Source organism: Coloeus monedula (assembly GCF_965178545.1).
Source record: "Coloeus monedula genome assembly, chromosome: 10".
NCBI lineage: Eukaryota > Metazoa > Chordata > Aves > Passeriformes > Corvidae > Coloeus > Coloeus monedula.
Genome location: NC_138790.1, coordinates 9,301,463 through 9,316,766, shown reverse-complemented (window position 1 = coordinate 9,316,766; position 15,304 = coordinate 9,301,463). Strand labels below are relative to the sequence as shown.

The following is a 15,304-nucleotide window of genomic DNA, read 5'->3' as shown; positions in this document are numbered from 1 at the left end:
TTTGCTGTGGCCTCTATCCCTGTGAGGCACAGAGCACCCTAAATGCCTGTCAGGCTGAGGTGCATTGAGAAAATAAAAATTCCACACTTATTTACATCTATTTGTGTATTAACATTGCTCAGGTCTGACTTTGGTAAAAGCAGAGTGTAAAATCTATTTCTGTTTTCACAGCTTGAAAATAGAAGTTTCCACATGAGGCTATTGCGCTACAGGGGGAAAAAATGGTTTGGCTATGATAAATAGCAAGACCCTGGGTTTGGAAATGTGTTTTCCAGTTAGTTCATTCTGGCATTAAGCACACTCCTGTTTTTGTGTGGAAATTTTCCCTCCTTAAAGCAGTTACAGATGGCCACAGTGCAATTTTTACGTATGCATTCAGCAAGCCAAACTCTTGACAGCTGAGTATTGCACATGTGACTGAAACTCTTAATTAGCTCCTGTGGCACCAGTTTGTTAGCATTGCTCAAAAGCATGACTCAGGGTTCTTCCCTGATTTCCTGCTGGGAAATCTGGTGTCTGTGTGCTCTCGCAGGTATAATTACGCTATGTGTTAGAATTACAGTGTGTCAGAGTCTCATATTCCTGCCAGAACTGCCAAAGTTTGCAAATATCTGCCTCAGCTACATATTGTAATGTGGGGGGAAAAACTTCATTCACAGAGATTAGTTTTTACACTCTTACTCCTTCAAACCTTCTCCACCCTTGTAAACATAATGTTTTGGAACCTAATATTTGAATCCTTCAGCAGCTTGTGCAGCTGCTGGTTTGGTTTAGCTGCTGTAGGTTGAGGTAGCTGAAGGCAGTGAGACTGCACTGATTTCCCGTAGCTGCAGATCTTTCACTGAATGTCTAACCCTGGAGGTGAGCAATTTTCCTGCAAGTCATAAACCACTACATCAAAAGTACTTTTTTCAAAGTTAAATGATGAACAATGTGTAGGTTTTCTGTGCTCAGAGAATTTTTTTAGAATTGTGGACAATCAGCTAACAGTGTCAGAAGAGCAGAATCATATAAACACTTTAAGTACTGAGATGATGTTACAGTTTCTTTAGTGTAATTTATTAACTTGCTTACCCCTAAATTACCACTTTCAGAATCTCTTCAGGAGTTTAGTTCTGTGAAATGTTTCTTATTAAAACATCTCAGTAAATAAGTGCCCAGCACTAAGGCAATTGTTAATGTATTAGACTAATATTGGACCCCTGGACTGTAGAAGTTTTCAAAGCATTTCCTTGTTTTGACCTGACAGTTGTCATTCTCAAATGCCTTCCGTATGTTCCTTGTGACAAAGGAGCACTTTTGTTCCGCCTGCAAGGATCTAGCAAAACATGGGATTGCAGTTACTTGACTGCAGCTGTAACACATTCAATACTTGCTGCTCTGGCAATTCTTCAGCTTTAATAATTGCGGGGAATGGAGACACCAGTACAGTTTTCCCAGTGCATAAAACATACCTTTTTAAGAAGGATTATCTTGTTTTCAGTGGACATCTAAACTACTCATGTGGTTCTAAGAACTTTATATAAATTGAGTACTTTGTGTAAGCTGGAGAGATGAAAAATATTTCCATTTTGTAGTAGTTTCATGCCTTTAGTTTTGTCCTGGGTGCATTATTTCAGTGGGGATATGCTGCTGAACCAGTCCTAGAGGTAGAGTGTGTGATAGCCAGGGAGCACTGATACTCTGGAGCAAGCAGTGGTTGTAGGCAGGACGACTCTGTAAAGCCCTTCTGACTCCAAACCAGAGGGGAGGAGTGCACAATCACGGAAGCTTTTGGGTTTAAAGAGACCTTGAGGATCATGATGCTGTGTTCCTGAGCCTCCTGAAAGGCAGTGCTCAATACCACTGACCCAGAGTGAGCTATTTCCAGCTTCATTTCCTTTTCACTTGTATTCCCAGCCCTTCCTTGGTGAGTGCCCCTACACTCTGCTGCACTGAGCAGGGGTTTGTTCGGTGCCAGAGCCTGCACTGGAATCAGTTAATAGTTTCCAGCAGAGCCTGGTTTTGCTCAGCATCACATTGCAGAGCCCAGTGGCACAGCGGAAATCACGCACCCAATGTTTTGGTCCTCTCTGTTAGTCTGGAGGAGGAAGCAGTGCTGAGTCCAAGAAATACCATAGTGTCACCAATACCGTAATAATTATTAAATCTTTTTTCTTTCCTTTTTCTTTTTTCTGACAGCAGTTTAAGAGAATTTGTAGAGTAAGTGGTGGCTGCCAGAAATGAGGTCTGGTTTCTCCCTAGTAAGCTTTTTGACATGGTGTATTGGTGTGGACCTTATTCCCTCCAACAGCTGGAGGCAAAAATCTGATAGAAGAGAGTTGATCATTACAGTTGCAAAGAACTGAAATAGGGATGCTTCTCTCAGTTAATTAAGTTAAGATACGGTGCATTTATACTTATTCTTGGGATCCTCTTCCAAAGGTTTGCTCCGTTGTTTTGCATCTGGCAACAATTTGTCCTGGCATCAATTCTTCTTCTCACTGGCAGTGGAACAGAGAAGTAAATTAAGGAAGCAAGATTGGCCAAATGATTCACAGAACAGCACTTAGTGTCAAGAACATTTTACTTTTGTTAAGCAACGATTTTCATACTACAGTTGAATCCAAGGTTGATTAATTTGGGTGGCTGTTACGTTATCTGGTCCAGCCAGCATGTGTGACCCTTGAGGATATACAAAGGGCACTGGAGTGTCTTAATTAAATCCTGCAAGTGTCAATGAGCAGGAATGGAAATGTCTGGAAATGTCTTCCTGTGCACACAACAGCTGATATTTATTGTTCTCAGTTATAGATGGTTATCCTACTTTTCCATTTCGTTGGGCACTTTGTAACTGGTTCATCAAAAATTTAGTTGGTGCTGCCCAAACTTGTTTTTTGAAGGAATGCTAAGCCACAGTGAGCTGGTGTCATGCTCCTGGAGGACACAGGACAGATTTAATGCACAGGAGCACTCATTGAGGTCTCTAACCTGTGTTTCTTTATGTGGTAGGAGGTGGTGGTTGAGATTTGACAGCTTGCTATGATTTCTGTTGTTTAAAATTATAATGATTTTCCTTGGATAATAACTTCTTGGATTAAATTGCCTATGGATGAAGCCACCTATGGATGCACAGAATTCTTCAAACTGATTCCTTGAAATAAGGAATCAGTCTCTTTGTTGAAGTGAGGAGTCGTGTCCATGATGGGTGAGAGGCTCTCACTCAAACCAGGTCTGAGATCTTTGCAGGACTGGGATTCACATGGAATAAACTGAAATTGGCTTTGCTCCTGCAAACATAAAGTTTGGCAATGCTTTCTAGGGTGATAATCTGCAGAGAGGCCATGAATTTCTGTAAGAATTCATATCACAGCTTTGTTAAAAGATTACAAGACAATTTCAAATGCTCAAATATATACATATATATATATATATATATATGGATGAGTGTTTATAAATATGCCATTTTTCTTTCTTTATAGGCCAGTGTTTAAAGATAACCAGGGAAATGTTGACAGAGACTCCCGATTCTCACCTTTATTCAGGCAAGAAAGTAATAAGATTTCCATGGAAGATTTGATTAAACTAATAGCAGAATACAGAAGGTAAGGAAAAGTTTCTGATTTGCTTTGAAGCTTTATAAAGCTGTGCAGAATAATTGTTGCTGGTTTTTTTCTTCATTTAACACAATGTGCCAAAGTGGCCATGTTAAATTTTATTACATTAGTTTTTTCACATTAGGTTATTACCTGCCAAAGAGTGCTTGAAGTTGGACTTTCCAGGAAAATTGTAACATCATTTGGCACATTAAAATAAATGTTATTATAACCTAAAAATAGTGATTGCTTAAATCAGCTTTTATCAGGGGAAGATGCAGTTGAAGTACTCAAAAAGAGAACATTATCTCAGGGGAAAAAAAAACGAGAAAAAAGAAAAAAAGCATTTTTATGGGTTTCCCAGCTCCTTGCTTTTGTTTGCTTGAGTTTCCGTGGCAAACTGAAGAATGGACATCAAAAGTAAAAACCTTCTCCAAGTGTTTTACAGTCTGGAAATTACTGAACAGAGGTTTGGCTGAATAGTCTTCCACACAGGTATAAATCAAGTTAATCCTAGAGCAGGGTCTGTGTTTATACTGGATAAGTGACATGAGAATTGAACCGTGTATTTCTTCTTGTCCCTTCTACTCTAAATGTGCCTAAAAAGGAATTCATCTAAATAATTTCTTTTCCATTTATATTTAAAAAAAAAAAATCATAGAAAGATTGACTGTCAGCCATGGGGCTTGGATCAGGCCCTTAACTTCCTGTGCCATCTTGCTGTTACTGGTCAGGACACTCAACTGACTATTCATTAGTGTTACCACTGCTGTGTTTGTGTCTCTAAAACACCTTCTAGACAAAAGAGATTTAGCATCGTAGTTTTGGCACTACTCAAATTGCTTAGGCACAAGGAATATGTCTTGGTCCCTTTTCAGCATGGTACTTGCAGAAGCCACAATGCTGTGAGCTCTTCTCATCCCAGTGCTTATTGAATTCCTTTTAGGGAATATTTTAGAAAGTAAAAGTAGGTAGTTAATTCTCATAAATTTTGCTTCATCACTTTCTTTGTCTTCTACAAAATAATATTGCTTGCAAAAAGAAGGCAGGAATGAGACTAAGAAAAAAAAAAAAGAGACCACAAACCAAATCATATTTTATTTCTGCTGTTATATTTGATTAGAGTTTAATAGCCAATAGGTGTATCTTAAATGTGTTTCATGTATATTTATATCTTAAATCAGGGTCTGTTTTTCATTTTAGATTAATTCCTGTGATGGTATCATCTCTATTGTTCTAATTTTCTAAAATTTTTTCATTTATCTCATTGCAGAGCGGAGAAGATTAGCAAAATACAGACTATACCTGGCTGTTTGGACATTGCAGTTGATTGTGTTCCTTTGGAACATCCAAGTATGATTCCACTTGAAAATTAATTATTCTAATTAAATAGGATATTGTCATAGGATTTCAATCCATAATCATGCCTCGAGACAGTTCTGACAGAAGTGTCCATTGTGTAGGAAAATGTATGCAGGGGAGTGTTTTTGGTTTGTTGTCATTTAATTACGCCAGTCTTTGTTTCATCCTGTACCTGGCCAGATGCACCCCAGTTTTTAGTGCCTGTGAAAGAGGAGAAAGAAACCACACTGCTGTATCTGGCCTAGAGCCACTTCTCCCCATCCTGCATGGGTTGCAGAGCACCTGCATTGCTCTGAAGCTGGCAATTTCCTCTTGTACTAGGTTAGAGGGAAGTAAAATTTGTTGTGGTGTATGTGAGGGATCACAAGCTTCTTTCAGCTTCCTCACACCATATTGGTATTTTCCTGGGCGTTATTCTATGATTTGAGGAAGGAATTTGTAGGCAGCGTCTGTCCAATGGCTTTTCCCAGAAATAGTTCTGGTAGCTCTGGACATCCCTAAGTTGGTGGCCACTCTCAGCTTGAGTTCCCCATAAAGTTAAATGCCTCACTGATTTAATGGCATAGGAAGAGAAAGTATTCTCTGTCCAGTTTTAATCTCTCCCAGTCTCAGTGACAGAGTGCTTATTTTCATCTTCTGTTTCTTGATCTGATTTCAGTTATCCCAATTACATCATGTATTTGATCTAGTTCTGCACTGCTCATTTCTTCATTTTATTTATTATGTTATTAGATAATAGAAAAACTTAAGCTGTTGAGCTGTAAAATTGATTAGAAGCAGTATCTCTCAGTACTTTCTGCAGAAATTGTCCATATACCAATGGGGCTCTTACAGCATTAAATGTCACCAAACACTATGTTTGTGTCAAAAGGGGTTACCAATGCTGTCCAGTTTAACTCAAGTGAGAAAAACCATTTGAGGATGACATATTGCCACTGTTCTGAGGTAATATGTAAATTTAAGGCATCTCAGCATTACTCATTCTTTGTAAATAAAGGCAGGATTTTGCATGTTCCATCTCAATATTACTTACTCTTCATAGTAAGACTGTAAAAACAAACACAATATGTGATGGCTCTCTTTCCTTTTCTTTTGAAGACTGTGTAACTTCATCCTTTATTCCAATCAAGCCATTCCATAATGTAAAAGAGCATCAACCTACAGTGGAAGTTGAGGAATTCGTGCAGGAATCAACAAAATATTCTCGACCTTACAGAGTGTACAAGAACCAAATATACATCTATCCAAAACACCTCAAGTATGACAGCCAAAAACACTTCAACAAGGTACAGTATGTGACTGATTCAGACCAACATGGGGTAGTCATACATTGCATGAACTCTTTTAGGAGTAAAGGAGTACTTACAAAGGAGAGGAAAATGGTGATGTCACTGAGTTGGCTTTTCATCTTTTTCAGGATTTGCAATGATAAAATATTGGTACAATTTTGATGAGTTGAATCTATGGGTTAATTTTAGGTTGTACTAGTGGTGCAAAGAGAGAGAATGTGGTAATACCTTCCTCACAATTTTCAGAAGGGCTTTATGGTAATGACATAATGTGAGCAGATAAAATTAATCTGGATAATTTTTGTAGTTCTTAAATGAAACCTGAGTACCACTTGTGTTTTCATGGTGGTTGAAAACTAATTAAGGATAAGATATAGGTATAGTCCTGTCACTTAATAATCTGCTTCTACACAGTCATTTTGAGGCCTACCTTGCATTTTGCCAGTTTTTCTTGGAATTTGTATTTCTAGTGATATCACTGTGATTTACAGGCATTATAAATATTGATACACCATCTGCACATTTCTCCTGGATTCTGAAAAGACCTTCTTTCAGCTCTGTAGTTTGCCTGAGTTTTTAAGGGTACCCCATTTCTGATCTAAGCTTTAATATGCTCCTGTCTCTCCAGGCACGGAATATAACAGTGTGTATTGAGTTTAAAAGCTCTGATGAAGAAGGAGCAAAGCCATTGAAGGTGAGCTGCAAGAGGAGTATATTCAGAGCGTGCTGTTTCTGAGGAGATTACTTATAAAATCCAGGAATAAGGGCGATACTAAACCAGAACAATTAAAGAGTGGGTGTTGCCATACATCCCTCTACATTTGCACTGTGGTTCTGTTAGAACCCAGCTAGTCATAGTGATTCCATTTTGTAGTGCTAGCTTTCTGGCTGGTGGAGGGGAAGGAAGATAGTATTAGAAAACTGAACCATTTTTTACAGTGCGTCTTGCTTATTCTAGAATTTACCACTTATCCTACATTTCTCATAGAGCTCCGGACACTTGGTTGAAAAGAGTGATGCGCAAAGTTAGAAAGACCTGAGACTTAATTCTTAGCTGTGCTGTTGCCCAAGGTCTGTTGCATAGTCCAGTTGTGGTCTGGTTTTCCCAGCAATAAATAAAATTGCCATTACTCAGTAATCAAGAGTGCCCAGAGAGGACCTTGCCAGAAAAGAGATTGTTAACAGGGATAGCTTTTGTAACATCGGAAAGTCAGTAAAAGCACTGTATTGTGCATTGAACTGCATAAAAGTGAAATAGATTTTGTAAAGCTTTTTGCAGAAAACTCTGAAATTGATAACAGCAAGGAACAAGTCTAAGGAGTCTGCATTGCTTAATTGAGCATAGGGTAATTTTCACAGAATCAATGGACTTTTACTGGAAGTGTGTATAAAAAAATCCAGGTTTGAGCACTTAATACATTTCTTTTAATATTTGATAAAGTAATGATCAATCTTTCATGATAGTGTTTTAAATGTACATACATATTAGATATACCAATACTAGTGTCTTCAGCAGAATTTCACAATGTAATGAAAACATGTTACTTTTATCAGTGTATTTATGGGAAGCCAGGTGGATCATTATTTGCAACGTCAGCTTACACTGCTGTGCTACATCATTCCCAGAATCCTGATTTCTATGATGAGGTCAGTCTGCTTTTTCTTTCATCAAATGTCTGCCAATCCCACATGTTTGCCAATGAGACTGAAAAATATCTGTACAGAACGCTTCTGTTGCAATGGCTTGTGTATCTGGAAGGGGCTGTGCTATGTAGATTGACATGCTGTCTCACGTTCTGTTTTTCCTTCTTGAATCAACTCAGTGAATTGTTCCTTTTGTAAGATGTTCTGAGCACAGTTAAGATGCTGTAAAATTAATTAGGAACAGTCCAGCTCTCTAAAATGCACGTCTGGATAACATTAAGGGTCCAGCTGCATCTCTGAATTTAATGGAAACAGTAAACATTATGATGAAGTGTGGAGCCAAGTGTCAGAACAAATCCCTTTCTGAGATATAAGATCTGCATCGGGGCATTTTTGTTGATCTAGTGGTCTGAACAGAATGTACAGTGACGTGTGGTGGCTGCAGCAAGGCATTTAGCTGGTGCTTTTGAGGATGCAGCTACAGAATAGTTCATGTGGTGGCCTTTGCCAAATGTTAGTCGCACATGCATCCTTATGTTTCACCAACATCAAGTATTGATTCCCCAGGCTTCCTGCAGGTGAACTGAATTTCACCCTATCAGTGACTGGTGTGTTTGAGGGCCTGTGAATGTCAAGTCTCTGTTCTGGATTTTCCACTACTGCTTTTTGTGTAGTGGTAAGACTGGCAAACAGCATAGAGTAGTTAGCCAGCATTTTCCAAACTGTTCTCTTAGTCAGTGAAATTTCCTTTTTTCAGTAAAAATTTGCTTTCATAAAATTGCAGAGGCAAGATCAGCAGATAATCTACAACTAGGTGTGAAGTATGAATTTTAAGATTCCTGTTTAGGAACTGAGGTGGAACTTAAAGCATTAAATTTTTAGAGATTCTGAACTCCTTGCTAATCGTTTACAAGATATGTTTTGGGTTTAACATGTCTGAAAGCATCCTTCATGTGATGCTAGTGAGCCACTTGGTTTGGGGAGATTACTTTAAATTTGAATGAGGAGCTGAATTCAGATGTTAATAGCCAATTTGGCTGGAAGAGGTGCGTGCACCTGTCCTGAATGTCCCTGGTAAAGCAAGTGCAGAATGTAAAAGAATGTAGGATGTTAAGGTGAAAGTTGTCTTAATCTCCATCTCTGAGTGCCCATTTTATATCTATGTTTATGGTATTAGGTTCTTACCCATAAGCTGATTTAACAGTGGAAGCATTTATCAATGATTTCTAACCCTTACTTTAGCATAGGATTAACTTGGATAAACTTCATCACAGCTCACAAGAGCAAAGGGTCATTTTTATTAGTTCTTATGGTAACGTGTTCAGATTAGTTTGTAGTTTTATTCCAATAGGTTAATAACACCTGAAAACCAGTATGTAGGATTCATGGGTAGCATGATACGGGATTAAAGACTGAGCAGAAATCATAAATAAAAGTTTATTTTTATGTCAGCCTTTATTACTTGGTCTTTGCCATGAAATGATGATGAAGCAGTAGCAGAGATGTCATTTTAGTTTTTAGTTTGGTCATCCTGAAAATATGAGCTTGGGGCTGGCTATTTTATGGCTGCTAAAGTGCAGGTGATCACTTCTAAGCAGAGTCCACCACTCTTTAGTTCTGTCCTCTTTCATCTTACACTCTTTAATCATTAATGAAATACTCCTCCACACAACAAAGTGGGAAAAAAGCTGTTTTAAGTAAAAGTGATAGATGATCATCATAAACAATTTCCTTAAGTGATCATTTATTACCATGGGGCAAACATTACCCAGTAAAGGCAGGCTATAGTTAGACCTCTGTGTAGAGAGATATCACTCATTTAGCCCATCTCTGATGCCTGGTTTAATTGATTTTTAAACTAAAGTGAGGTGTAACATTTTACATTTCAGGTGAAAATTGAACTTCCCACTCAACTCCATAAGAAACACCACATTCTGTTTTCATTTTATCATGTTACCTGTGACATAAATGCAAAAGCTAATGCCAAAAAGAAAGAGGCTCTGGAAACACCAGGTACCTGTAGTAGAATTACTTTCAATTATAAATATAAATTATGTACATTCATATAAGGATTTCAAAGTTTTTGGCTGGATGTTACTGTCTTCCTTTGAAATTTAGAAGCTCTTTTTTCCAAAGAGTCCCGTTTATTTGTTCTTGTGCACAGTGGGGTTTGCCTGGCTTCCTTTGTTGAAAGATGCCCAGTTGGCTTCCCAGGAACACCACTTGCCAGTGGCCAGCAGCCTTCCCCCCAACTACCTGAGCCTTCAGGAGCCATCGAGTACAAAGGTATTCATTCACACTTCCATGTTACTCAAATGGCACAGAGCATCCATTCGCAGGTGTTTTTCATGAGATCAGACATTTGCATTTTGCTGGGGAGTGTAAAGGGTAAATAGGGTTTCTGATTTAGAAATACTGAATATAGGAACTGATACATGCAACACTGGACTGAGTGTCCTATGTTGCTGATTCACAGGTGTATATGGAAAAAGTGTATTTTATTTATTCTACAATGTTGTAACTCCTCAAAATGTGTATCAGAGTGGTCAAAAAGAACTCTTTTCACAAACTCAGGCCATATGACATTCATTCTCCAGCTGATGTGCTCCACAGTCATGATTCATTCTCCAGTTTTGTGGTGTGATATCATATTTTCCCGCTGATCCAGTCCAGCTTGGATTATTTCTGCCTCCTTGTGTTTGTTTTGCTATTGTCATGAGGACAGGGTGGGGCAGGATCTGGTCCCTTAAATGGTAGCATTGGTCTTGTGCTGAAAAGTGGCTTTGTATTGCAGTGATGGTGTATGTGAAAGCACAGCAGCCAGTGCGGTTCATGCACACTCATGTGCAAGGCTCTGCACTGAAAATTGATGCAAACTTGAAAAAGTAGGAAGTAGGTGGGGAAATATTTTTTTATTGTTTTTGTTTTAACAGCAGATTGGCAGTGATATAAAATGGGTAGACAATGGGAAACCACTTTTCAAAGTCTCTACTTTTGTTGTATCAACAGTAAATACTCAGGTAAGTCAGCATTCCTCTTAGCTCTATGACCTGCTTACACACAGGAAGTGTCAGGGAATGTCTGAACGGGGTTTTAAAATCTTGTATGAATTCGTTCCTATAACATTTAAAGATTATTTCAGTGCAGAATGGCAAGATGCCAGCGATGGAACACACACTTTAAGGATTAAATACACAGTTCAAGGAAAAATAAAAATTGCTTAAGATTATACCAACAGAAAAATTGTGGAATATCAATTTAAACAGCAAGAAAATAAATTGTAAGCACCAGGAAGAAAAAAAATCTGGCCTTTGAAATGCCTTAGATTGTGAGGGGAAAAAATAATTATTCACAACACTGAAAAAATATTAATCAAAGCACCTGGAATTTAGCAAGCTGTGCTGGCCAATGGATTGGACTAAATAAATTGATTTTCTTCCTGTGACTCAGTATAAGATGGTGGGGATCAAGTGTGTTCATGGGTGTCACAGGTGATTGCTGTAACCAGTATTTGCTGTAACTAAATTCTAGTCAGCTATAATATACATTAATGTGAATGTTTCCTATTTTAGGATCCATACCTGAATAACTTTTTCCATCAGTGCCAGGAAAGGGAACAGGATCTATCTCAGCCTCCTACCTCAAAATTTATCAATTCTTGTAAGGTAAAGTAACCTGCATCATGGATTGCACTATATAGTTGCATTTAGGGCTTTCTCTCAACTCATCCCCCACTGCAGAGTTCTAACCATGGCCCAAGTTTACCAGGAGGCAGAGGGTCTGTGACAGCTCCAGTCAGATGGACTTGATGGGACAGATGCACTGCTGGTCACACAGCTGCCTCCCATCCCTTCTCATTTAGAGCAGGGCTGCATTTGCCCCAGCAGCTCTGCTAATCCAGCCTGTTCCAAAGCTCAGATCCCGTTAGGGGATAATGCAGTGTTGCTCCAGTAATGTCTGGGGAAGAGAGTTGTAGCCTGTAGAGCTGCAATATTCCTGCTAATCCTCTCTTGCCTTAAATAACTTCTATCCTTACCTGCTCTAAAAACCTGGATGCTATTCAAAGGGCTGCTCAGGGTATTTGGGGTGTATAAATCAAGGGTGCTTGTTGCCTGTCAAGTTCTGAAACCAGAAAGAACATCTTCTGCAAAGATGAAATGAATAAGCAAGAGCTGTATCAGATGTGCTTGTATTCAGTAGAGGTCAAAAACTGTGAGAAGGGAGGAGTATGACAAGCAAATTAGAAGAGCAGCAGGTAAATGTAAGGCCCTAATTCTTTACCTGTTCATGAGTGCTGAAAATTCAGAGTACTTGCTGTGCACTATGCTTGTGGAACACTAACAGACAGATAAGCAAGAAAACTGAAGGTAGATGTGACTCTGTTCCATCTCTGGACTGTGACTGAAACACCATACATATGACATTTATTGTGTTTCCTTTTAGCAGTCTGTAAAATCCAGCAGGTGTTTGGGGGTTTAGATGTTACCACCATGTAGGTGCTTTCCTCCTTTCCTTCACTGTTAATGTTTTCCTGTATGAGTGTACCTTAATCAGATACAAGCTGCTTGGGAAGATATTTTTGCTTTAATAAGCAAAGAATAAGTTTCAATAAATCATGGTAGTTCTCTGGACAAATCCATAAGGATGGCCACTACTTTGGTGGTAGATGCAGGTCTACCTGCAGAGCTGAAAAGAGTGGCTTTGTTTGCAAATACTGTCTTGATTTAAAGAAGTTATTAAGGAGTGTGTTCACAAATCAAAGCATCAGTGTTATTTAGAGGTTATACCTCTGAGGAATGGAGTCCTTAATTAATTTTTGGAAAGCCATTGAGCATTATGGGCAAAGTTTAGGAATCCGTAAAAGCTTTACAACTTTCTAGACAGTAAGTTGGTCGTCTAAACCACCAGGACTGCACTGTTCTTTATCTGCTGTTTGTAGTTTACCTTTTAAAAATATTCCAGTGAATTTATTAGAAAACAGAGACAATGTTGCATGCAACAAGAAATCACCTAGGCAGTATAACCCGAGACTAAGTAATCTTCCCCAGGGTATTTTGCTTTCATTTACAAATTGCTAGTACCTTTGTTAGAAGTTCTGGAATGAATTGGAAATAACTGAAATTAAAACCTAGGAGTAATTCAAAGGAGTTTGTTTGTTTTTTATTAAAAAATCAGTATCTTTCTTGATTAGAGAAGATAATAAAATGAGAGTCCAGTCAGGTTAGTGTGTTAATACTTCTTTTTACCACTTTGCTTTTAACAAACATGTTTTAGCCACAACAAGTTGAGTTTATCAGATCTCTGTATAAAAAAAAGAAAGAGTTTTTGTAAAAATACTAGGAAATGCATGCTTTGAAAATAGTAGTTGACTTCTTTTATTGCCCTTAAATAGTATCCTTAGTGAAATAGGAAAATTGGTTTGGGTTTCTCTCTTTTTTTTTCCCTCCCCTTAAATCAGTGTAGAACAAAATACTGGAATTCTGAAATTTGGACAGTATCTAGAGTTGTGTTGATGCTCATATTTAAAACAAACTCCATGGGGAACCAGTTCTCTACTTAGTTGACCTGTTTTCCTCCTGCTGTTACACCAGTGGCTGCATCGCATTTTACCTGCTGAAGCAGGAAAGCCGCATGGCAGCTGTCAGCTTTCATTGCTTGTATTGAAAGTCTCTCATTTTCTTTCTTACCTGCCTTACAGAATTTGTTGAAGATTGAGAAGATCCATGTCATTATGAATTTTCTTCCTGTAGTCCTGAATCAACTCTTCTGGGTTTTGGTGCAAAACAGTGATGATGAAGTTACAACAGCTGTGACCAGGTATCTGGATAATTCTTGTGTGATGTACAGAATTCACTCAGGAGTGCAAATGCAGATGTTAGTCCAGTTATAGCTGCTCTATGACATTTAGACTGCAGTAGGTGAGAATGCTGCATCCCCCTTGGCACTGGGCTGTGCAAATAACACATGGAAGAGCGTTGGTATCATGTGGCTGGAAATCATTGACCATGGTGGACATGTTTTTCTGCCCTGAGGCAATCCTAGGGAAAGGTCTCATTCCTGACCAGCTAAGAGCTTCCTGACAAAACTGTTTTTCGTCTTTGGTTTGTGTGTGGTTCTAAGGATATGGAGTTCAGCATAGGAAGAGCTCAGCATCTTGCTGCATCCAGTGCAGAGTCAAACAACCAAGTCACACCGTTCAGGGGCATTTTTTAATTAGAATCTATCAGCAATAACTGAAAAGCAATGGAAGCATTTTGCAGAGAGCAGGAAAACAACTGCAATGATTTGCTGAGTCTCTCACCCCTCACATAATGAAGTTGTCTTTATTGATGCTGTTAATCAGGGCAGCAGGAAAAAAATACTGGCAAGATTATTATTATTGGTCTCTGCAGGAGGGCAGAAAGTTGTGTTGCATTTACTTTTGGCCATAGCATTGTTTCTGTTGTACTTCCTCCAGCAGCTAAACATGAGGACTACAATACTACTAGTAGGAAAAAATTACAACTGTCCTCTGCAACCCTGTTAGACTAATCTGCTGTCAGTATTCTTTCTTTCCTTCCACACATTGTGCTTCAGAATTAGTTCCTGAAGAATGATTAGTTAGGGAAACTTAAAGGAATGAGGAAGCAGAGTTCCCCATCTTAGCCTTGGAAGGCTAGAGTTTCAACATGCTTTATCAAAGGATCGTGGCATTTTTCAGGGCAAAGTCCAGTTTTACCACAGCTAAGTACTAGGATTAAAAGAACCTTTCCTCAGAAGTGTGTGTGATTTAATCATTGCACACTGTTTTCAAAGGGGGAGAGGCAGCAGACCTTTGTTGGGGACACCTTTGTGGCCAGCAAATCAACTGATGTTAAGTCTAGAGAGAATGAAGAATTGTGTCCCAGGGTAGAATTTCGGCATCAGTTAACTGACTGGAAAAATGCTGTAGAAGAAGCAGCTGTTTAAAATGCTTAATGATTAGATGGAAAGGCAGAAGGATGTTATTTTATTTTCATGCTTCAGGTTTTCACTATACACTCACCTAGCTGAAAAAAAAAAAAAAAAAGAAGGATTCTCAGTGTTTTTCTTGCATGTGTGGTGTCTTTTGTGCTGGTAGAGCTGATGCCAATGGGAATATGCATGTCTGCTACATGTCATTCATTGACGTGTCCTATATATACACACTGTGTTTTGTTCTGAATAGCTTGAAGCAGCTTGTGTTGAACTTATTAAAAGCAACAACAACAGAATGGGAGCATGGACTGGCTTATGTTAGAAAAACATTCCTTTTATACTTGTGGTTATTTACTTGTCTGGGGGCCCAGTGTCATCATGTCTCTGTCACATTTTTGTCAGAACTCATTTCCGTTTCAGATCAGAATAAAGGTAAAAAGGTCGGAATAGGCACAACTAATTCTGACATAGACTTTGTGTTTTGCTACAAGTTTTACT

The 15,304-nt window shown here is 38.6% G+C and overlaps 1 protein-coding gene across 1 annotated transcript in view; it reads left to right on the top strand.

Moving 5' to 3' along the window:
* Positions 1-15,304, top strand: part of DOCK10 (dedicator of cytokinesis 10) — a gene marked incomplete at its 5' end in the record, with an annotated part of 144,254 nt that overhangs the window by 90,153 nt on the left and 38,797 nt on the right. The window contains 10 exons of the mRNA XM_082287920.1: positions 3,462-3,584; positions 4,849-4,928; positions 6,036-6,223; positions 6,855-6,920; positions 7,781-7,873; positions 9,760-9,883; positions 10,035-10,156; positions 10,804-10,890; positions 11,443-11,535; positions 13,569-13,687. Coding sequence (XP_082144046.1) covers positions 3,462-3,584; positions 4,849-4,928; positions 6,036-6,223; positions 6,855-6,920; positions 7,781-7,873; positions 9,760-9,883; positions 10,035-10,156; positions 10,804-10,890; positions 11,443-11,535; positions 13,569-13,687 — 1,095 coding nt within the window. The remainder of the gene's footprint in view (positions 1-3,461; positions 3,585-4,848; positions 4,929-6,035; positions 6,224-6,854; positions 6,921-7,780; positions 7,874-9,759; positions 9,884-10,034; positions 10,157-10,803; positions 10,891-11,442; positions 11,536-13,568; positions 13,688-15,304) is intronic.